Below are 24,311 nucleotides of genomic sequence, written 5' to 3' on the forward strand. Positions count from 1 at the left end.
CTTTAAAACAAAAGTAATTATAGCGGCTGTGTGTAACTAGGACAGCAGAAGACAGATGCAGTTCTCTTTCTCTCTCTCCACTGTTCCAGCTGATTCTAAACTCTTTTTCTTTTTTTAATGATTAATTCTTGGTTTCCATGATTTTCCTGGAAAAGCAGATGACATTTTAACCTCAATTTCTGCTGCTAAACATCAAGTGTTCAGCACCGCCTTTGATTGTTTGACAGGAGCCTTCAACATTTTGAAACCGGCTGTTGTAGAGAGGTTCCAGCACATTGATGTCAAAGACAGCTCAGTGGAAAGCTTTCCAGAGGATTGCTGTTCGCTTCTTGTGTTCATGAAAGCATTCTACAAAGACATATGTTGCAGCTTCCTTCTTCAAAACATTTAAAAATGGGATGATATTCCACTCACCTGGCAGCAGAATTGCTAAATTGTTTTATATTTAAGTATTGCGTTTTAAATGGGATGTTGTTTTTTTCGTTGTTTTTTTTTTCTCAACTGTATACTGAGCTGGAAAACAAGCCTGTTTATAAAAAATAAAAATAAAAAGGGAAAAATAAAAATGAATGGGGAAGCTGTGCAAGATTGAGCAATTTATTCTCTACCTGTCAAAACATTAAGCTGTTTCCTGTGTTTGTACTGGAGTCTATAGTGTATTTAAACAAGGCTAAGTAGACAAATGATGTAAACGTACAAGCACTGTCTAAAGAAAGCATAGGGAAATTATTAAAATGAATGCAAATGCATGGGGGCATTCTAGAATTGTATTGAACTAGCATTGGAATCCTTCTCCAGCCATTCCACAGACTCTCCCATTCTCTCCCATCACTGTTCAATATACTGTTTAATCAATCGATAATTAATACAGTTTTCTGATATGCGTTTTATGTTTCCACCAACACATCCAATTCTATTGACAGACAAATCCCCTTTTCTTCCAGAGCTGCATGAACCCATGTCTATTACATTATGAGTGTTCAGCAGCAATACATATAAATTGATTAATTTCCCTTTCTTTGCAATCATTGAAGAAAAAAAACATGTAATATGCTCCCAAACTTTTGTAAAAAGGCCTCCATTTCCCAGAGACCTAATTTTGAACATTTTGTTTTACAGGGGAGCGAAGGATTAATACGGTCTTTGACATTCTATATGATACATCCATTTGCAATTCCCTCTAATTCTTCAATTACATTAACCTTTAAATTGATCATCTTACAACATTCTTACATACTAAATAGGTATAAGTATATAAAAACACATTTAGGCATAAAGAATAATCATCATCATAAGGAGCTTTCACAGCACATGCCCTTTCAGTGGCCCGTGGAGGGGGTAGCTCTGCACACACGATCCCATAGTGGCTGTTATCCTGACTGCTGCTCCCAACACCTCCCATGGTAGAGCACAGGGACCAGCCACTTATTTTCTGACAGAGCACAAAGGACCCATAACACCTATGGGTTTTCTTTCTTTCTTTCTCTCCTGAAAGTAACACAAAATGTGCACAGGTTTAATATAGGAAAACACATTTATGCCTAAAGCACCCCTACAATAGATCCCTCTGCTTTGGGACTTATCCAGCTGGTCTCACAGGCCACGGTTATAGACTACCTCCTGTTATTGTAGTGAAAGAAGTTCAGGACTAGAGCTAACCTGGGTGAATAGACAATTTGATAGACAAATTATGATGAGGCTTCATTAATATACAACGTGAGGCACGGGGTGGAGTTGGCTACTTATGATGAAATCCATGTTGCAATTGCTGCCTTCTGTCTAACTGCTATTGTTCCCCTTCGCAGTAAAAAATGTACATGAGTGACTGAACGACATCATGGCTGATTTTTTGGGTCATACAATTCTTTGGGTGACAAACAATCCACTCTTACAACACCACCATCAAATGTTTAAACATTGTCAAGCAGGAGTTTCCATCCAAAGAAACCCTCTGAACTGCCAGCCATCATCTCCCTCTGAAATAATTAAAATTCTGTGACAGCACTTAAGAGCGATGAAGATCCAGAAGTGCATCCCTGTTGCCAAGATAACAGGACCCATAAACAGAACCCTAATTGGAGTAAACGTACACATCTTTACATTACTCATCACGTGTGAGACGAGCAATCACTTACAGCCAGTTAGTTTTCATACAAATCGATCAAGGGACTGATCACCTGTAGAAAGATCGAAATTGGGTACTTTATGAGCATTTAAAACATGTATAGTTAAAAAGCAGCTTTGCAAGGTCCTCCACAACCCTCTCTTCTAGTAGTACAGCAAGTAAGAAGTGCTAAAACTTTTAATTCAATTAAAGTAAATAAAATGATTATTTATGCACAATCATGTCCCTCGGAGTTTAATATCATAGCCAATGGATGCCAAAGAGCAGGACCTATATGGACTCTGCTAATATATATTCTTTCTAGACCATTCTTTTTTTCTACACAAAGACGCATTGAGAAATTCAAGAAACAAGAGATTAAGGAGAAGACACCAACATGAGAGCCAAAAACAAAGCAATCAAGCCTAGAAGTGTTATATGCTGAGTGTATAGGAAATTTAAATAAACAAAACGTGTTTTCAATGAGAATTTTAGTGCTGCAGAATGTAAGGCACATCTCTGTCCTATCATGCCTGCGTTGGAACCCAGGGAGACTTGTTCTAGAATTGCTTAATCTTAAACATACATGAGAGGGGGGTGCTAAATAAAAAATGATACTCCCCTGACGTGACTAAAGTGTTCTTTTTTAAGACAATAATAAAATCTTAATGCTTGTGCATCCTACAAGACCTACATTCTCAGGCCTGTAGACAGCAGGTCCTCAGTGAGAGACTGGGACAGAAATCCAATTTCCTCACACTATTACAGCAGACACACTGGCTCAACAAAACCCCTTCTGTCATGATACATAAATTCAGAAATCTATAACTTACCAGCAGTTTACACACAGAGCAAACACACACATACACATACATCCATGCACACACACACACTGTGCACACGTCCCCTGCAAACACCCACAGACACGCATGCAGGCTGCTGCCCTTTCCACGGTCAGTGGCTGAATTCAGCCTGATAAATAAGACACAGCACTGAGGCATCACCATGAAAAAAGGAAATTAAAGTGCCCTTTCCCTCCTCCATAACCAGCACTGGGGATTTCTCCTCTCAATTTGAAGAGTGCCCTGTCCTAGAGGACTCAACAGGCCTCCCATCATCCACCTCCACACACCCCAGACCCCTATGTTGAGATGCGACTGCTGAGGGCTAAGGATTACGTTCCTTAATGAACAGAGAAGCTGCTTATAGACTCGGCAGGTCCAGTGTCAGCTGCATCTTCTCAGGCTCAACATTGGGATGAAGGGAGCGGGGTATTGTCATTAAAGTCTTCTCCGTCACCTGCTCTAGGGTTAAACAAAACTGATTAAGCAAAGGTCAGGAGCACAGCAGCTCACTGGCCTGCAAATCACTCTCACTAAATGAGGGATGGCTGCACCACCATAAGGACTCAGCGACTAAGATTTTAAACAAGGCTATCATTTAATGCTTAACCCCAATACAATTTTAATTTTGCTAAGGTCGCCTCATTTGCAGGGGTCAGGCCAGTGATATAATAATTGCAGTTAAACAGTGGCAGGTGAGGAATCAGCATCTTCTGCACTCAAATACAGACATGAAACATTGTATTCAGCTAATTTCAGTTGTTAGTACTCTACTTAAATCATCTTTGATGAGTGTTCATGCAACTAAAAATATCACCATCCTCAAGGGTAAGACAAACTATGAGTATTGACTAATTGAACTAATTAGGCCTATATGTCAATCTAATTCCAGGAGAACATGGAATGATGGCATAAACATGTGCAGCAGCTTCTACTGATACATCTGTTTCTTCAGTTATTCCTAGAAGATATACATTAATATTGTTTACAATAAACTAAATATTTCCACCAAGTTTGTCAATTAAATCAAGCTTCCACCTGCCCAACTGATCCGGATTAAGAGGAAAAGGATAATATTTTCTGTCTTTTAAATCCTCTGAACATGGTCTAGAACATATCCTCTTAAGCTTTCACAACTGGGCTTGGTATTGACATGTGTCACTGTTGTCACCACTCCGTATTTCTTAAACAATAACAAGATTTAGTCCTTTGGCGATAAACCAGCTAAGGCCCAGATTAAATCACCATTTTGACCCAGGCACGAAAAAGCCACCATCCACTAGGAGTTGTATAATTTCACAACTGGCGGGCGGGTCGAAGTTTTGATTTAAGTCTCACAATTTGCTGTCACAGTTATCAGATGCTGCGGCACGGCAGATCAGATTACACAGAAATTGTGCAGTATTTCAGAAAAAACAGTGAGCTCAATCTGTGCTCATTCTGCAGGGTTTAGCAGAGAACAAAAAAATGGGATCGGAATGAAAGAAGGCATCAGTCCCTTTGTGTTGCATTTGTGAGGATACACAGCACTCTCATTGCCTAAATGCTTCTTTTCCCACCCGTATTATTGACAGAAAAGGAACTGCTTATACAGTCTTTGCATAAAATGGCCCACATGGAATTACCACCAAGGTAATAAGCAGCGTATTGCTAAAATCTAGAATACATTATACCCCACAACTGCAGACATCATGTGTTACTAAACAGATGGACATTGAAATAAAAACAAACACAACCACCTCGGCAACCCATGCTGCTCCATAATGTGAAAATTGTGCTAGAATAATAACAAAATGGCACACATAGCAGAACACCTTAATAGACTGACCTCTAAACCCATGTCCCCAGTCTTGTTCCTTTTCAGTATTGCACAACACCAAGGGTATTATAAATAATCAACAGGAAAAGGTTTCATAACACCTACGACTTCGTAAAAATGTAGCCAAACAATATGCTTTCATGACCCACAATGATTACTAACTCACTAGTGCACAAGGGTTCCCCCTGATTTAAGTTCTGAAGGAGGAAACAAAGGAACATAACAGACCAGATGCTTAACACTCAATCCATAGAGTCAGGTATCAGGTATGGAGTGTATAATGTTATGGGCATCAGTGGGATCTGTCTGTTTCTTATCAATATCTGCAATGGAGTTGTAAGCGACTGCTGCTGCGCACGTGACACACCTGTATCGAAGTGTAACACGAGATCCCTGGAGTAGTCTCCTGTAGTCTTGGGATGGAAGTCCACAGTCACCTGCATACTCTCACCAACTCCAAGTGTGCCAATGGGAGCCTCCACTGAGAAAGGGCTACAGAGCAACAACAGACACAGGCATTAAACACAGTTCTGCTCACTCGACCCTATACTCTAGAGCAGGGGTTTTTAAACCGGTCCTGGAGTGCCCTGCTGGTTTTTGTTCCAACTGAGGTCTTAATTGCCTAATTGAATCCTTAATTGACCTAACAAAGCAATATACCATTTAATTAAGTAATTAAGACTTGGAATAAGGTTGGAAAAAAAAACAGCAGGGCAGGGGGTACTCCAGGACCGGTTTGAAAACCCCTGCTCTAGGACAGCTACTACAAAAGGGGCCAGCTCTGCACTGTTGCTGTTTCAATGCACATAGAACATGAGCACCACCTGCATATTTTGGTGTTCACTCACTGTAGGTTATGTGAGTGTGATGCCAGTTGGAAGAGGGGAATTTTCCTTCTGCGTTGGAATTACGGCTGATTCATCACACGTCACACAAATGGGATAAAGGTTTTCTTAATGATTACAGTGCAGTCTCTATCACATTTGACACTGAAATGTGCATTTAAGTGGGAAGGGAGAGTCAAACTGACAATGGGTTGCCAAAAAGTCTAAAAATCAGTGACACATACACAACCACCTTGTCAATGTTTATGCGTTAACAGGAACAAAATCTGGGTAAGAAGGGGATTATTTACAAAGTGTTTCCAGTGGGTAGAGCTCAGCAGGAAGCCAATTCTGCTGGTTCTTTTCTATTAGGCTATGATGATCAACCTGCTACCCTGCCGAAAGAGAATCCTTTCCACTCATATTCATATATCACTGAGGAGACTGACAATTTGACCATAAAAATGCTTTATCCCCATCTACTACAATATAAGATGGTGATGTGCCCAGTAGGATGTTGACGAGCTTTAACAGAATACTTACTTATTTTCCTGCCACTTAATCACACACAACAATGCTCTAACCCTTGCAATTTCCACTCGGGGGACCCATATATTATGGTGCAGGGTTATGAATATGATATTGCCATTTGCTCAATAATCTTTTTTTCAATCCCTGAGAACTGGGTGTGCACCATGACAAGAGGATGTCACATTAGCAGCAATGAAGACATCTTTTACATGGTTTGCATTCAATGTTATCCAGGTTTCAACAAATCAAGGGAAATGTGCCATAAAATCTTAGATGGAAACCTGTGCTTGCTGGGGCTTAGAGAGGTAAGAAGCAAGTACAGTGTAATGGGGACAGACATTTTGAGATCTCTGTCTTAAAAGATAGACCATGCTAGTGATTTTGTCTTTTTTTAAGAATTTAAGGGTAGAAAATAAGATAAAAATTGAAGCAGAAGCCTTTTTAATGTCTTAGACAATTTGTAATTACATCTTGTATTTTGAAATGTATTACTTAACTTGTTTTATTCCACATCAAAGAACTCACCTGTCCACTGGAGGTGCACAACACAGAGAGCCATACAGTAACACGCACAATACCCTTATATAGCTTGGCAGATAAGAAAGTTTACATACGAGAGGAGGCCATTTGACCCATCATGCTCGTTTGGTGTCCATTAATAACTAAGTGATCAAAGGATCCTATCCTGAAATAATTCAAGTCTGCAAATGTCAAAGACCCACAAAGTGCAAACTATATTACACATAGATCAGTTCATCTGTTTTAATTAGGCAATACAGAGTTTACCTCAGAATTTACATTTGATACATATCATGTTGTTTTCTTTATAATATTAAATTAACAAACAAGCTGAAAAAACATTAAAAAACTATTATTTTCTAATTAACTTTTTCAACCAAGGACATCTGTAGTGGTCTGTCTATAAGGCTAATCTACACAAACTCATTCCAATTTGCAATAGTTATAATTAGCTAACTATAATGTAAACAAATTCTACTCAATCTCTGTTATATGGTGTGTAGAAGAACAACAACTGCCAGTGCTGACAAAGAAGAAAGCGAGGGAAGATCTCTCGCATTCGAGATACATAATTTGTTCTCCAAAATGACTAGGACAGAAGAGGAAATTAAACCTCTCAGTTTTCCCAGGTGGATTTCACATAGAGATTTCTACATTTTCTTTTATTTTTATTTTTTATCAGTTTTTAAATAAAATGAAAAGTTCCAGGTCTTTAAAAAGCTGTACTGACAGAAACAAGATCTTAAATGAAAGAGAGCCTGCGGGCATGCAAATATTCAATATTACCTGGAGTGTCAAATATATACTATTCCATTGTTACTTCAAATTGCATTCCTACATCTGGATTTTAAATGCAGGCAATGTGACATATATATAGGGACATTGATTTCTATTTGTACAGCACTTCAATATAATATTTTTTTGCAGCATGTTCCATTAATTTCTGAGCTTCAGACACCCTAATGCAATGGATAAGCAGAGGCTATTCATTTTCATTACTAAGGTATTACAGTCACTCTCACGCAGAGATGAGTAAGCAAACATAGAGAGCAGAGTGGCAAACAAAATTAGGTACTCCCATTAAACACTGGGATTTTCAAACAGTATCTGTGTCAGTTACAAATCTACTAGTTTATAAGGATTATATTTAAGCTTTATCCAACCTAGCTTTTCAGGTGATGAAACATTATTTAAAAAAATACACACACACATTATATATATATATATATATATATATATATATATATATATATAACATTATGACCACTGCCTAATATTGTGTAGGTCCCAAAACAGCCCTGACCCATCGAGGCATGGACTCCACTAGACCTCTGAAGTATCTGGGATCTGGCACCAAGACGTTAGCAGCAGATCCTTTAAGTCCTGTAAATTGCGAGGTGGGGCCTCCATAGATCGGACTTGTTTGTCCAGCACATCCCACAGATGCTCGATTGGATTGAGATCTGGGGAATTTGGAGGCCAAGTCAACATCTTGAACTCGTGATTCATCAGACCAGGCCACCTTCTTCCATTGCTCCGTACTGTGCAAAAGTTTTAGGCAGATGTGAAAAAATGCTGTAAAGTAAGAATGCTTTCAAAAACAGACATGTTAATAGATCATATTTATCAATTAACTAAATGGAAAGTGAGTGAACAGAAGAAAATTCTAAATCAAATCAATATTTGGTGTGACCACCCTTTGCCTTCAAAACACCATCAATTCTTCTAGGTACACCTGCACACAGTTTTTGAAGGAACTCGGCAGGTAGGTTGGCCCAAACATCTTGGAGAACTAACCACAGTTCTTCTGTGGATTTAGGCAGCCTCAGTTGCTTCTCTCTTCATGTAATCCCAGACAGACTCGATGTTGAGATCAGGGCTCTGTGGGGGCCATACCATCACTTCCAGGACTCCTTGTTCTTCTTTACGCTGAAGATGGTTCTTAATGACTGTCGCTGTATGTTTGGGGTCCTTGTCATGCTGCAGAATAAATTTGGGGCCAATCAGATGCCTCCCTGATGGTACTGCATGATGGATAAGTATCTGCCTGTACTTCTCAGCATTGAGGAGACCATTAATTCTGACCAAATCCCCAACTCCATTTGCAGAAATGCAGCCCCAAACTTGCAAGGAACCTCCACCATGCTTCACTGTTGCCTGCAGACACTCATTTGTGTAACTCTCTACAGCCCTTCAGGAACAAACTGCCTTCTGCTACAGCCAAATATTTCAAATTTTGACTCATCAGTCCAAAGCACCTGCTGCCATTTTTCTGCACCCCAGTTCCTGTGTTTTCGTGCATAGTTGAATTGCTTGGCCTTGTTGCCACATCAGAGGTATGGCTTTTTGGCCGCAAGTCTTCCAATTCTGAGATGATGTCACTGCTGGACATCTTCCAATTGCGAACAGAAGTAAGCATGATGTGTCTTTCATCTGCTGCAGTAAGTTTCCTTGGCCGACCACTTCGTCTGCAGTGCTCAACATTGCCCGTTTTTTTGTGCTTCTTCAAAACAGCTTGAACAGCACATCTGGAAATCCCTGACTGCCTTGAAATGTCTGCCTGGGAGAGACCTTGCTGATGCAGTAGAACTACCATGTGTCTTGTTGCTGTGCTCAGTCTTGCCATGGTGTATGACTTTTGACAGTAAACTGTCTTCAGCAACCTCACCTTGTTAGCTGAGTTTGGCTGTTCCTCACCAAGTTTTATTCCTCCTACACAGCTGTTTCTGTTTCAGTTAATGATTGTGTTTCAACCTACATATTGAATTGATGATCATTAGCACCAGTTTGGTATAATTGTTTAATCATACACCTGACTATATGCCTACAAAATCCCTGACTGTGTGCAAGTGTACCTAGAAGAATTGATGCTGTTTTGAAGGCAAAGGGTGGCCACACCAAATATGGATTTGATTTAGATTTTTCTTCTGTTCACTCACTTTGCATTTAGTTAATTGATAAATAGAATCTATTCGCATGTCTATTTTTGAAAGCATTTTCTTTTGCCTGAAACGTTTGTACAGTACTCTATATATATATATATATATATATATATATCATATCTGGACAAGAGACACTTAGTTCCAGTGCTGCTTAATTCACATTATTTTCATTACATCATTTGGTTGTGGTGGAATGAGCATGCAAGTTAACCATCAAGCGGAAAATGTATGTTAAAAAATAAACAAAACAATCCTTGACTGCAAATTTTAAATCAAACACAAGATAATAATGCAAAGTTAACATACAAGGGATCTAGTTTGTAAATCGGTCCTGTCTATCATAAGAGACTCAACCTGCAGGCACAGCAGCATGAAGCTTGACTGAGGAATTAAAGTCCCCTACTGGGATTACAGTGTATACAGCTGGCAAGCACAAAGGGTAAGGATGGCATGGCTCTGCAGTGAGAAGAGCCATATCTAGAGTGCTACAAAACACATGCCATTCCTCCCTTTGCAAATCAATGATTGTTCCCCTTATCACCCAACACCTGTCAATGACAGATAGTGACTTATCTTTAAACTGTATCTAGGGTGAAATGTAAGTAGCGATCCTAGGCCATTCATCTGCAGGGCATGTTTTGAAAAATGCCTGTGAAACACTAAACATTTCAAGGGTGCTACATACACAGGAGAATTTTATTACGTCTGTAAAGACAGAAAACAAACACAAACTACAGAGCGCTGTATTAGATGGCTCCATCTCCTTACACAGAAAGCTAGCTGTCCCTACACAAATGAGCAGCGTGTTCCCTCCTCCATACCTCTCTGTGCTGAGGCGGAATCGGGCTTCGCTGTTCCCAATGTTGCGCACCAGCAGGGTCTTCTGGGAGGAACACTTCACCGGACAGACAGAAAAGTTCAGATGATCTGGGAAGTCCAGGATTGCTCGTGCCCCAATGGATCTTACTGGCACCTCAAACTTCTCTCTCTCTGTGATGCAAATCAACTGGTGCACATAGTCCTGCCAACCAAGAGAGACTCACATATGAGAGAGATGTGAGAGCTGGGACCTTGCACAATGAGTTGCACAACACTACATAGCATTTAGTGGCACTTTTTGTTTCTTGCTTATATGTGCCATAGGTCCCAGCAGATTACCAGAAAACTGTCTTGGAAATGCATACTGTCAACAATGTGAGTTTCATACAGTGAGGGAAAAAAGTATTTGATCCCCTGCTGATTTTGTACGTTTGCCCACTGACAAAGAAATGATCAGTCTATAATTTTAATGGTAGGTGTATTTTAGCAGTGAGAGACAGAATAACAACAAAAAAATCCAGAAAAATGCATTTCAAAAAGTTATCCATTGATTTGCATGTTAATGAGGGAAATAAGTATTTGACCCCTTCGACTTAGTACTTGGTGGCAAAACCCTCGTTGGCAATCACAGAGGTCAGACGTTTCCTGTAGTTGGCCACCAGGTTTGCACACATCTCAGGAGGGATTTTATCCCACTCCTCTTTGCAGATCCTCTCCAAGTCATTAAGGTTTCGAGGCTGACGTTTGGCAACTTGAACCTTCAGCTACCTCCACAGATTTTCTATGGGATTAAGGTCTGGAGACTGGCTAGGCCACTCCAGGACCTTAATGTGCTTCTTCTTGAGCCACTCCCTTGTTGCCTTGGCTGTGTGTTTTGGGTCATTGTCATGCTGGAATACCCATCCACGACCCATTTTCAATGCCCTGGCTGAGGGAAGGAAGTTCTCACCCAAGATTTGATGGTACATGGCCCCGTCCATCGTCCCTTTGTTGCGGTGCAGTTGTCCTGTCCCCTTAGCAGAAAAACACCCCCAAAGCATAATGTTTCCACCTCCATGTTTGACGGTGGGGATGGTGTTCTTGGGGTCATTCCTCCTCCTCCAAACACAGCGAGTTGAGTTGATGCCCAAGAGCTCGATTTTGGTCTCATCTGACCACAACACTTTCACCCAGTTCTCCTCTGAATCATTCAGATGAAGATATTTCCCTCATTAACATGCAAATCAATTCATAACTTTTTTAAATGCTTTTTTCTGGATTTTTTGGTTGTTATTCTGTCTCTCACTGTTAAAATACACCTACCATTAAAATTATAGACTGATCATTTCTTTGTCAGTGGGCAAACGTACAAAATCTGCAGGGGATCAAATACTTTTTTCCCTCACTGTATGATAACAAGAGAATATAGAGAAAGTATGTTATAGAAAATTATCCATGGAGTGGATGTGCAGTATCTCTGTGAGAACAATGAGTAAGAATGATAAGTTATTTTGTAACGGCTGGTAAACCTGTCAGGCCACATTCATCAAGAACTCCTATTACAGAATAGCATGAAACATGTCAGAGCTAATGGTGATAAATAACAGAATGAACAGAAAGGAGTCCACAGGAAAATACATTTCATTAAAATACAACAAAAGGCAGTTTGTCTCTCTGATGACTGGACAAAACCATTTCCCCAGTCTTATACAGATGACATGTGCTCAGAATTATCATATACGCCAGCATTTCTTAGAATTAAAATGTTGTAAGCCGCTCTGATTTTATTAATATACAAATAGGCTGAACTAGATCAACAAGCAATTTTGGTAACGAGATAGTGGAAATTGGATGATCACGACCGATGTGGTGTGGGAGTAGGAATTGCAATTCTGAGTTTAGTTATTAAAGCAAATTCTGATTGAGTTGTTTTTTATAAGAGCATTAGCCGGAATATAGAGCTTGACATTTGTTTCTTACAATGCTGTCATTGCTAGAAAAAATTAAAGTCTGGTTAACTTTGCATTATAAATGCTTATAGAGTGAAATGACAATGTGAATGAATTCCTTGATTTATTACATTATTTTCTATGGCATCTTAAGTATTATGAAACTGAATAATGTATTGAAAGCTGACAAACTGTATTACACAGAGAAATACTCTATGTGAAAACTTCAAAAGTCGCAAAAACACATAGGCTTATATATTTATATATGCATAATGCACTAAAAAATATAGTAGGTCCCTTATGTACTCTTTAAAAAAGACTATATTTTATTAAATCAATACTAAACTGTGACAGCATTCTGTAGAAAAACAGCATTTGAAATGCAAAGGACATAAGTATTTTCTGAACATGTGGGAACCAATATTAATAAATAAACCTGCAGGAGTGAAAAGGTTATTGATCAGTAAATATAAATGTCTTCAGTTGTACATTTTCTTAAGAGACAGCCTTCATTTCTCATTTGATCATGTGACCAGGGGAATATTTCAGTGCAAAGGCCACAAGAGAATGCACATTAATGGACACACATGAGCCAGAGCTAACCCTAATAATAATAATAATAATAATAATAATAATAATAATAATACAACAGAAATTCAGACCCGCCTGTATTACAAAGATCTTTTCCTGTGGTTTAGTCCTATTTTTATCAAGATGTGTTTTAACTTCACTTGATATTTCAAACTCTATTAGTAGAGCTGAGGGCCAGGGTTTCTGAAAGGTCATCTGCTGTGAAGAGGGTATTAATGAAAGAAGCTTGAAGGAGTGGGACAGGCTGACTTGGGAGGTTCAAAGCAAGTGTGAAGACATGACCACTCCTGCCTTCTGTCCACCCAGTTAGAGCTGTGGTACCTTATTCTCCTGTGGAGTGAAGCGGATGAGGAATGTGGAGGCCAGGCCCGGGGCCACCTTGTTGCAGACATCCAGGGGGCTGACGATTTGGAAGTAAGGGGAGTCCTGCTGGACCACTTTCACCAGGCGGGGAATCTAAATACACAATAAGACACATACACACTTGAAACTACAAACAGAGAGGAGAGATACTTGGGAGAACCTGACCACTTCTAAACCGTTTCTAAACTAGGATGCACAACACGTAAAGAATGCCAAGGAAGAAAATCACACATACAAAACGATTCATGCAAACATCATGACTGTGCCTCTTAAGTATGTTTTATCACCAATCCAAGGAGATTAATTAATAATATGCCTTTCCAAACACTGTACAGTTTTATTCTTGGGGTTGCTGACCTTGAATAAGTAAAAATGTAGCCATAAACTGCTTAGGAAGGCTGGCTTTGAAAAATTAATAAGGTCTTCTCTGTGTTTTTTATAAACACTCCAATGCCAATGTGATGTTATAAACGCATGAGCTGATGCAGTCCCTCTGGATATTATACAGGAGAAAAAATATATATTTGTTTCCTCTTGTAAAAGCCAGGCGAGGCTTACAGCAAATCTATCAACTTCAATTAGTGTTAAAATTAGGGAGATCTAAGAAGTGGGCCCACTAATGAGTTTTAGACTGATGGAAAAAAGGAAAGAGAAAAGAAAGAAAAAGAGGAAAAACATACAGGTGGCACGGACATAACAAAGTAATTCGAACACAGAGGTGTTACATAAGAAGAGGGGAGGGGCCTGTAGAGAATGGCATTGAAAAGAAGGGGGAAGCTTGAATTTGATTTGCTTCTAGTGACTCAGTGAAGTGTTAGGGCCCAGGTGCAGCGATTACAGTGAAACCTACAACCAAGGAGCCAAATGCTATGTGGGATTTAAACACATCCCATAGCAGTTGTCAGTTAAGATGTGAGCGAGTGCAGGCTGTCATGATGCTCAGAAATGCTTCACTGTTTTTACACCACTGAAGGCAAGCAGGACAGCTGCCGAGATTAGAATGCACAGTGTAGGAATTTAATGGCTTGTTAATTTACATCTCTTAAATTAAAGTTAATGAAAAGAGTTGACATTTTCAGCTGGAATCAGGACCGATAGCTCCCGTTGTGAAGACATGGGGGGGGGGGGGGGTAGGGAAAGGAAGGGGGGACAGAGACTAAATAGTGAAACAAGACCCTTCTCTTGCCCAAGGAGAATGAAAAGGCATTTTCGATTGCGTTCCGCTCTGTGCGTGAGCAGGAAGCCGTGAATGGGATCAATGGAGGTTGGGTAGAACTAACACAGTCCAGTTCCTCCAGAGCTGTGGGTGGTGAATGAAGACAAAAGCGCTTTAAAAAGTTATTTTTATCTTTTTCCTCCAGTCTTCTATCAAAGCACAGAGTTTCTTGCTTCATTTGACTGCATGGAATGGCTCTGCCGGGAGGGGGAGAGATGGGAACAGCCTTTAGCTCCTTGCTGCTAAGGAGCAGATGGCAGCTTCCTCCCAATCAGCAGCCAGACCACAGTGGCAGGATTAGGGATGCTGTGATATCTCCCAGGTTTAGCCATAAGGGAACCTAGATCCTCTACTGCAAACAGTGACCCCTGTTTTTGTTATTAAACAAATACTGTGAATGACGTGGAGAGTTTAGTATATGCTATCTGCAGCCTTTTTAATTTTCTTTATTTAAACATTCTGTTGGGCTGTTTTGCACATTCTACACAAGAGCAGCCAAAACTGGAAAATACTGGGAACCATAAAGTATCACATTTGTATCTGCTTTCTAATATACCCCTAATTTCTAATATTACCCCATCATCACAATGCAGCCCTGAACAGCCCTGTCCCATTCAGTCTGTCTAATTCACCTTGTCGGTCTGGGAAGGGAGGAGGAAGAGGGCTTTTGCTTCACTGTCCCTCTCTTTCTCTCCTCTATCTCCACTAATAGCTTTGAATTCCATGCAGTTGAACTTGCCTCTCCATGTCTCCATTTCTTTACAGGTTTTCGACCATCCTCCTGGTCCACTCACCACCTTCCTGAATGAACTGGACATCCTTCTCTTCTCCCTCCCCTCACTCTCCTTCCCTACAATCCTCCTGGGGGACTCTTTCAATTCCTCCACATCCCCATCACCCCTTTTCACAAGGCAGGCCACCAGCTGGACCACATTTTCTACAGAGGCTGCTCCCCTTCCACTCTCTGTGACCCCCCTGGACATCTAAGACCACCACTTCATCTCTTTCACCCTTTCCCTGCCATCTCTCTCCACCCCACCCGCTCCTACTGTCACTTTCCAATATAATATCCACTCGCTCTCCCCCTCCATCCTCATCTCCACTGCTTTCACTCTCTCACCTAATATTGGCTGCTTTTCTCATCACCTCAAGCTCAGTACATGTATATACAATGGCCTGTCATTCAGGCTTGTTTTTATATTTAAATTACACTATAGTTTAAAGAAAGTTATTCTATGAAATAAATATAGTAAACAGCCAGCCAGTAATGACATGTCTCTGAACAACCAAGTTGACAACCAAGGGGGTTATTTTAGTTTCTATGCACTATAATCAAGTGGGATAAGAAATATGTTATTTGCCGTGAGAATGCAGCCTAGGAAAATACATTTCTTTGGTGTCAGATTGCAAACTATTCAGGAAATCAATTGTTTATATAAGTGTTTTCAATACAAGGCCCTAAACGCCATCAAAATATCTCTGTTTTGAGTTTTTTGTCAATATTTAGGCATTAACATCATCTTTGACATATAAAAAATAATCAAACACTAAGCTTTGCCTTCTTTATTGTTTTCTTTTTATGACAAGTAGCTTAGATTTCAGAATGCACTGACAGTTGCATTTTTTTTGCCTTGGCAAAGGATTTTACACATTATGAATGGTTCTTTGATTTCCTGGAGACAGAAAATATGTAGTACAGTAACAGTATTACCAGAAGAAGCTTCTAAAGGATCAGTGACAATATTCTGATTAACTGTTTAAAATCATATGTTAAGAATATTCTAAACAAATATATTTTAAAAACTTCTATACCATTAGACACAAATTGTAGCAATTTAATAATGACACTTGAACTTTATGCATCTGTGATCTATGTAATTAGCTCTAAATATAGAATCACCCCTCCCCCCTCACCTATGACACCACTCTATATTTTCAGTGAGGTATATAATAGCTTTATCACTTGTGATAACATTTGAATTCTTATTTCTGTCAAAGGGAATTCAGTTACCTCCCCAGTCCCACAATATTCACAAACGTGTCAGTGGTGGTAAAGCCAATGCAAGTGATCACCCTGAATGATCAGATAGCTACTTGTTAAAGTATACGCACAGAGATGAATATGGCTTGCTGCATTGGTCTGCCAAGCTACCTAGTCCATCTCAAAGGGGATGTCCACTGAATCACCAATAGATTAACCGCTGGCTCACCTTGTCATTATTTCTCAGGGTCAGCGGCACCTCGTATGTCTCGCAGGGGGTGTAGTTCTGAAACACAATCTCTGAGGGGAACGGCTGGAACATTGCTTGGTCGATGTCAACTGTGGAAAACTGATTTCAAGGAAAGAGATGGAACACAAAAATAAACAAATCCAATGAGATTATCCTTCCAAACAACAGAGATGGAGGCTATTTTCACTGTAGAAGAAGAAGCAAAGCCACATTGTGAACCTCCACACCAGGATACTAAATTGTGAGCTAAAGAATATGTAAAGCTATACACAGCCTAATCCACAGACTGTGTAGTTCTAGTGAAATTAGTGATTTGTGATCGATATTGTTGATTTGTGATACAGACACAGGCAACACTGTTTTCATCCAGGCAACTGGATGAGCACATATTGTAGGTCCATCAAAGTCGGAACTGAATTCGAAATCAGGGAGGACCATCACTTTAAAAAACTGCAGAAATTTGTAAACACTTATCAGTAAACATAGTTTTAGGTTTTAACTATCACGGTTGTATGTGTGTGTGTACATACGTGTGTGTGTATGTGTGTGTGTGTGTGTGTGTGTGTGTGTGTGTGTGTGTGTGTGTGTGAAGTAATTTTGAGATGGAAGACAGTTCAACGTGCTATTTAAGTTGACAGTCTGCTACTTCTGAAGATCAAGAGCTACAATAGAAAGCATACACCTCAGTCAATCTAATCAAATGCACCGACTACAAGTTGCTGAGTGGAGTATTAATGTGCTTAGATTGTGAGCGAGCAAAGAAAACTCCCTTTCAATTGTGCAGGTTTAAACTTGGAATCCCAAGACTGAAACAATTGGGATTTTTATCAGGATATAATTGTCATTCATTATTGCTCCCTATCTTTTTTTTTGCCTCAGCTATGTTCCCAATGGCAGCCTATTGTACCCCATCAGCCAATAGAAGAGAAAGCCTTTGTACTAACATGGCAGAATCAGATACTACTAATTTAAAACCTCTAGATGAGAAACTCCCCCTTCTCCACTTCTCCCTTTCTATTTAATAAAATCTGATTTTATTTAATTAGCTGCATTCAGCTCTTTCCACCTGCCTCAGGCACAAATTCAGCCCACGCGCATACTAACCAGCCAAATACAAGCAGGTTAGAGCTGACGGAAGCTTACTTTTCCCATAATTTTCCTTATCTTGAACTAAAGGAAGAAAGACAGCAAATCCAGCCAGACATAATTATTTGACTACATCTGAAAAATAGAATGCCCCCCCCACTACCACCCACCCACCCACCTCAATCACAGGACAGGAATAACAGTTCCCTTGAAAGCCAGCCATTACACAGTTTGGTGACTGCAGCCCAGCCAGGGACTAAAGAGCAGATGCATTTCACCCAAGGGGAAATCAGAGCAGAGTGCCCATATGATTAATCACAAAATCCAGCATGTACAAGAAGCTGAGAAGTTTGATAGACATGAGGTCAAGAGCATCTGCATCCCAGAAAGACAACCTAGACTACAAGACTGACATTCCCTTTTCTGTGCCAAACAAACTGATTACACTTACACTAAGCTGTCAGAGCAACGCATTCTGAACACATCCAGTTCTTTCAGTTCTTCAGCAAAACAGACAATGTGGTCAGTCCAATTTTTACGTGCAGCAGAGATATGACCCCACCATTACCCCAACTGAGACCACAAAAAATAATCTTAACCTGTTTCCGATGATGTAACCAAAAGATACACGTACTACACATTCCACCTGTAGTATAGACATTCAAAAAAAGCAACACCTCTATCCTATGGTATAGCCTACACCAAAAACTGCACACAAAAATGATTACTAAAAGCAAGATTTAGGCTACGTGAGTCTTCAAAAGATTGAGTTAAAAGAAAGGAAATATAGATAATAGATAATAGAATTTTAACTTTCTAATAAGAAAACTAATAAGAAATCAAGCAGTAGATATTGAGTACTGAGCATAAAACTGTACATTTTTCACATGTTTAAAGAAAAGGTATAGTCTAATTGTAGTCAACTGCGCAGAAATGCTGTGGAGGTGAAGCATTTAATCTCATGTCTCACATGCCAGTCTCACAAGCATGGACTGAGGACTGAGCTCTAGTTTCTATGGTAATTTAACTCATACTGATTCCAACTGCAAACAAAGATGATATTATTGCTCCATAAAATAAATTAATACAAATATATATATATATATATATATATATATATATAAAAAATGACATCATTTGTAGAAAAGATTTGCGTAGCTCTTGTTGACCGGAAAAATATAGTTGCAAAATTTGCTTGCTTTTTCATTTTGGATTAAGTGATTATGTATTACACCACAGATATTTGAATTTGTGCTTGCTTTAAAAACCTATTCATCTTTAGGCACCATTGGGAGGGGGTTGCAGGGGAGCTGTGCCAACAAACAAAACCAGGAGCAAAATATTGAGCCAATACCCTATGGACCATAATACACTGAGGCAGATGGGTGTTGGCTGGCTTCATATTGCACATTTAGACCAATTACCTACGTTATTAACTGCATAAATTAGATCATGAGTAAGATTTTATGTCTGAAAAAGGTAAAATACACAACAAATACCCCAGCTGCAGATGTTTTCTCATGGAAGATCTATGAGCATCTGTGTGTGTCTGTGGTTATATATATGTATGTGTGTGTATGTGTGTGTCTCTGTATTAGTTTGTCTGTGTCTGTATCTGTGAGTATGTGTATGTGTGTGTCTGTGTTTGTATCTATGTATTTGTGTGTATATGTGTGTGTGTCTGTGTCTGTGTTTGTGTATGTGTATGTGTGTGTGTGTATTCACGGGTATTACCTTTTGGTGAGTGGTTTCACTCATGTCTAAGAGCTCAATGATTCGGGGAGGGTGCATCTCATGTGTGTTTGCCAACCGCTGTTCTGTAGTTAGAGCCATTTCTTGTATAAATGCAGACGGAGTCAACTGCAACAAACAAGGAGATGTTAGGTCACATTACTGTGTCTCTGGACTCAGACCAATCTTCATCCTAATACACATGGCATCAAAAGCCTTGAAATAACTATTCAGCTGATCAAATTTAATCTTCTGCATCTTCCACATGGAATAACAATTCAGATAATAACAATAACAACGATAATTGTTTCAGTTTCACAGAACAGAATAATGACAAACAAAGCCAAAGGGTTCTCCGAGTGTCCATTTATGCTTTAAAAGTGCATTTAATTTAAACCATTAATTTAGTTTCTGTCATTTTTCATGCTGTCTTTAAGCTCCTATTGTTCTTTTGGACCCCATGTTTTTGTTTTGGTTTTTTTCACCAAAAGAAAAGAAACACTACAATTAGCTCTGATAAACCACAGTAGATCTAAGGTAAAAGAGATATTCAAATGCAATGGAAATCTATTATGTGTTTTTGCATATGTAAGAGATAAGGTATTTTCATTTTCTCTATGAAGTGTCTCCTTCTCATAGACTAGCAGTGGATAACTAGTTTAAACTAATCTATATAAAAAATCTAAAATCCCTTCATTACATCTCACTATGAAACAGGGACACACTGTTATATTATTAAACAGAACTGTGCTTGTCATTCAGTCATTTTCTGAAAGGGAACAAAAAAAATGCAATATCAAATGTTGAAAAATATACTGTCAATCAATGGATTTGGTAAGCTTTTCTCAGGCTTCTCAGACTCAGACTTGGTAATAAAAGTATTCCTTCCAGACAGGAAAGAGTTAAAGAACAAAAAAGAACAACAAAACTGGAACCCAAAGAAGAGTCAGGGTCCTTCACAATCCTACATTAAGACAATTCAATCCCGAAACTTCTTGATTAAAACATCAAGGCCATTTAACAAAAGTGATATTCACTTTATACTCTCTAATATAACTCGTAGGTTTCCCCCGCCCCCCCCCCCTTTCTGTCAAATATCTCTAATTTTATTCTACAGGCAAGGAAAACACCAAAATGCACTTAATTTTAAGTCAGAGCCAGAAGAGATGTTATCTTAAAATATAAATGAATGATGACGTAGAATAATATATTAAATTTTTAATACATGCTGGTAATCTGTGTATTAAGAAAATATAATCCTCTTTTTTAAAAACAACAGAAAAAAATCCATGCTTTGCTATATTTTTAGAACACTGAAAAAAAAGCTTTTGAAGTTTAAACTAGCTCTTGGCTATATCTATATTGTTTTCAGGGACGAGGGATAGACAATTTGCGATGAAACACTTAGTATTCAGAAACCTAATTACTAAAATTAGTGCAAAGGCATTTCAGCTTTTATGAACAATTAAGCATGTCTTATTTTTCTGAATAAGAATATTTAATCATAGCTCTTAAGCAATTGAACATATATTTAAATAGTGCTAAAATGAAAATCAAACAATTTCTCTAACAGCAAGCCAATACTCATTAATGTTGTATGCCTAACTGACAACAGCACAGCAGAATTATATTATTATAACCTTGCAATTGTATAAAGCTGTACACTATATTACTGCACTACATAGCTTGTGTGGAGAATGCTTGTGTGTGACTGTGACTAGTCTTGCTCTCTGACCATGTACTTTCCCCTGCAATTAAGTTAAGTATGTCAACTCATAATGTCCCTATTATTTGGTCCTTCCAAAATTCTACTTTGAAAACTCTGGACAGGATCTCCAGCATGTTCCAGAGTGGAGTTTAATTGGTAATGCTCCTGCACAAAACATGCATGGGTTAATTTTTTTATCTAGCATCTGACATACAAATGTCCATAATGCACAGACAAAATGGGGAAAGGTGACTGAAACACACACACAGTAAATAAACCTTAAAGCAGGTTCATCCACATTTTTCCAATAGTGGGTCACATGATCAGAACCCATATGTGTGTGGGCTGCATGTATTTATTTATGGAGGGTGATAAAGATGAATGTGATTATGAACAAGAACATGATTATGAACATGATTATGAACATTATGAATGGAGACATTCCGCTTTTATAATGTTGCCATGAAAACTGGTCTGAACTCAGACATGTCCACGCAGAGCAATGGCTGACAGATGTGTTTCAATGGAAGTTAAAACTTAATAGTTGCTATATAAATATATGTATACATATAAATTGATTAATTGATACATTCACTTATATACAACTAATCAGGACAATTGGCTTAGGCAGCTAGAAGCTGCTTAAAACAGGCTTTTAATAAAGTTTGTATCTCTGCTAGCATAGTGGCTAAGGCGTGTGGCTGCAAGCTTGGCATTGTGGGTTTGAATCCTGATGTGTGGATGATATTTTTTATATATATATACATATATACATATACATACATATATATAATGTCTTGGAGTTAAACGGTTTCAGAGTATGGAGGACTCCATAACAAAATTAAAAACAAATACACAGAAAAATAAATAAATAAATAAATAAATGATTAAATAAATAAATACATGGAAATTAAGGCATATCTATTTAGTTCAACATTTATATATCTATTTAATTATTTCAACATTTATTCATTTATTTCAACATGTTTATATTTATTTCCTGTTTACCTCTTTGCTATTTACATTTCTCAGTGCGCTTTTACATTTCGAAGTGTCTTTTGTATTTCATTTTCTTTTTCAATGTGACAAAAAACCCATTGTCAATCACACCTAGTGGGCGGCACCCAGTATGCTTATTGGCTAATCCAATGGACATAATCATGTCCATGTTCTTAATTATGTTCATAATAATGTTCATAATTGTGTTCATAATTGTGTGCATCTTAATTTTGGCACTGATAACCCTCCATATGTATAATTGATAACAATGATGAAGTGTAGCCTGCTGGCATGACACCTGGTGGCAGGATAGCAGCAAACAGGTGGTTAGACCCAACTGTCCTACTAATGCATGAGTGCTAGCTAAGGTAAAAAACAGGCCACGTGTTAGACAGCCATGCCTTAACGATTCAGATTTTCACAAAGACATGGAGACATTGCGTGCAGTGATTTGAACAGAGTGCATATACCTTAATTTTCTTGTCATCCTCTTTAACCAATTTAGGGTTGTGGGGCGCCACCACTTTGCTTTTGCATCCATCTGGCATCTTCAGAGACAGACTCTGCAAAGTGCAGGGAGACGTCTGCACCTTACTGGTCGGCATTGTATTCTTCTCTTCCTTTTCACCTCATCTAATAAGAGAAACAGTTAGGTGATTGGTGTCCCAAATGCAATAAGCAGGCCTAACTAAAGGGGGTAGTCAGAAAGGTAAAGATTGCTATAAATAACTATATAAACACTGTGGACACACTGCAAAAAGCACAGCCCAAAGATGGACAAAGGAAGGTATACAATGGATCCCAAGAGATGAAAATAAACCTAAAAGAAGACCACATAAAATATGGGAAGATTAAATTTAAAGCATTGCAGACATGACAAAGAATAAACACTGTACATCGAAACATGTGCAAAGATCTTGGAGAGACTTTTACCCAGCACTGAATCAATAAAGTCTGATGATATTGATATGTAATGATGTGAAATTTATATATTGTTTCATATTTTAGTTTGATCTCAGATCCATTCAATTATTTTTCTATCCCTTCTTATTATTCCAAGCATACATCTCCCAATGCCTTGTTGTGTTGTCCACAGTTTCTGTACCATTTTTGAGTTTAGTGACCAAGTTTCAAAGTCATAAGTGAACACTGATAGGACGCATTGATCAAACCCTTTTAACCCGTTTTGGGTTTTGTACTATGTAACTTTCTCTGTATGTTTATAATTCAGTTATATGGTAAATTACAGTGGATACATTTATCAGCCAGATAAATCAATACTTAAAAATATATTGTTTAGTGTTTGAAAATGTGTATTTAAATGAATAAATATACTATTTTGGTTATTGAACAGTTGTTTAATTTATGATACAAAGCCTGTCTGTCTGGCTACACTTCACGACTTCACGGTTCAATCAGTTAGCTTACTTTAAATAAAATCACCAAGGCTTATCAAGACATTTAAGTAATACAGCTATCTTATGAAACTTAACGTTTAAAATGATTAATGATGTAATGCAGATTACGTAGTATATTTAGAAATTACTTACAGACTTAAAAACTGTCCGTCTATCTGTATACATCTCCTGTCCATTTGGTTTCTGTTTAACGGTAACTATGACAACTACGTTGCCGGCGTTGCAGTAACTCGTGTTCTGATTGGTCCGTTAAGTTGGTTCCTCGCCGTGATTGGTTAAAACAGTCAGGGGGGCCTTAGCAACGAGTAAGCGTGAGGAGTGGAGGGGAGAGGACTGTTTGAATGGAATTGCTTTCTCACTAATATACACACACATGCATATATCACTATAAATATGTATATATAATTTAACTGAAGTAATGATGATGTACCGTTTAACGCATTAGGGGAAGACAACTTGAAACTCCAAAAAGTTGCCACGAAAGAATTCCTACTGCAACTTTTATTTTTATATTTCATAGCCGATGTTAAACACTAGTTTTAAAAAACATGTTTGCATACATATAAATGCATATTCTACATTAATACATCTCGTCTGTTTTTTACTAAAATATATATCCAAATTAGCAATCATTATTTTA

At 38.5% G+C, this 24,311-nt stretch overlaps 1 protein-coding gene across 1 annotated transcript in view; it reads right to left on the minus strand.

The window, feature by feature from the left end:
• The window catches only part of hydin (HYDIN axonemal central pair apparatus protein), a 118,109-nt gene extending 94,259 nt beyond the window's left edge, over nucleotides 1–23,850 (minus strand). Inside the window, exons 1-7 of the mRNA XM_066713581.1 lie at nucleotides 23,804–23,850; nucleotides 22,724–22,886; nucleotides 19,550–19,675; nucleotides 16,709–16,828; nucleotides 13,241–13,375; nucleotides 10,403–10,602; nucleotides 5,133–5,257 (exon numbers count right to left, since the gene is read on the minus strand). Coding sequence (XP_066569678.1) covers nucleotides 5,133–5,257; nucleotides 10,403–10,602; nucleotides 13,241–13,375; nucleotides 16,709–16,828; nucleotides 19,550–19,675; nucleotides 22,724–22,858 — 841 coding nt within the window. The 5' untranslated portion in view covers nucleotides 22,859–22,886; nucleotides 23,804–23,850. The remainder of the gene's footprint in view (nucleotides 1–5,132; nucleotides 5,258–10,402; nucleotides 10,603–13,240; nucleotides 13,376–16,708; nucleotides 16,829–19,549; nucleotides 19,676–22,723; nucleotides 22,887–23,803) is intronic.
• Between the last annotated feature and the right edge of the window lie 461 nt (nucleotides 23,851–24,311).

This window comes from Amia ocellicauda, chromosome 9 (assembly GCF_036373705.1).
Source record: "Amia ocellicauda isolate fAmiCal2 chromosome 9, fAmiCal2.hap1, whole genome shotgun sequence".
Lineage (NCBI taxonomy): Eukaryota > Metazoa > Chordata > Actinopteri > Amiiformes > Amiidae > Amia > Amia ocellicauda.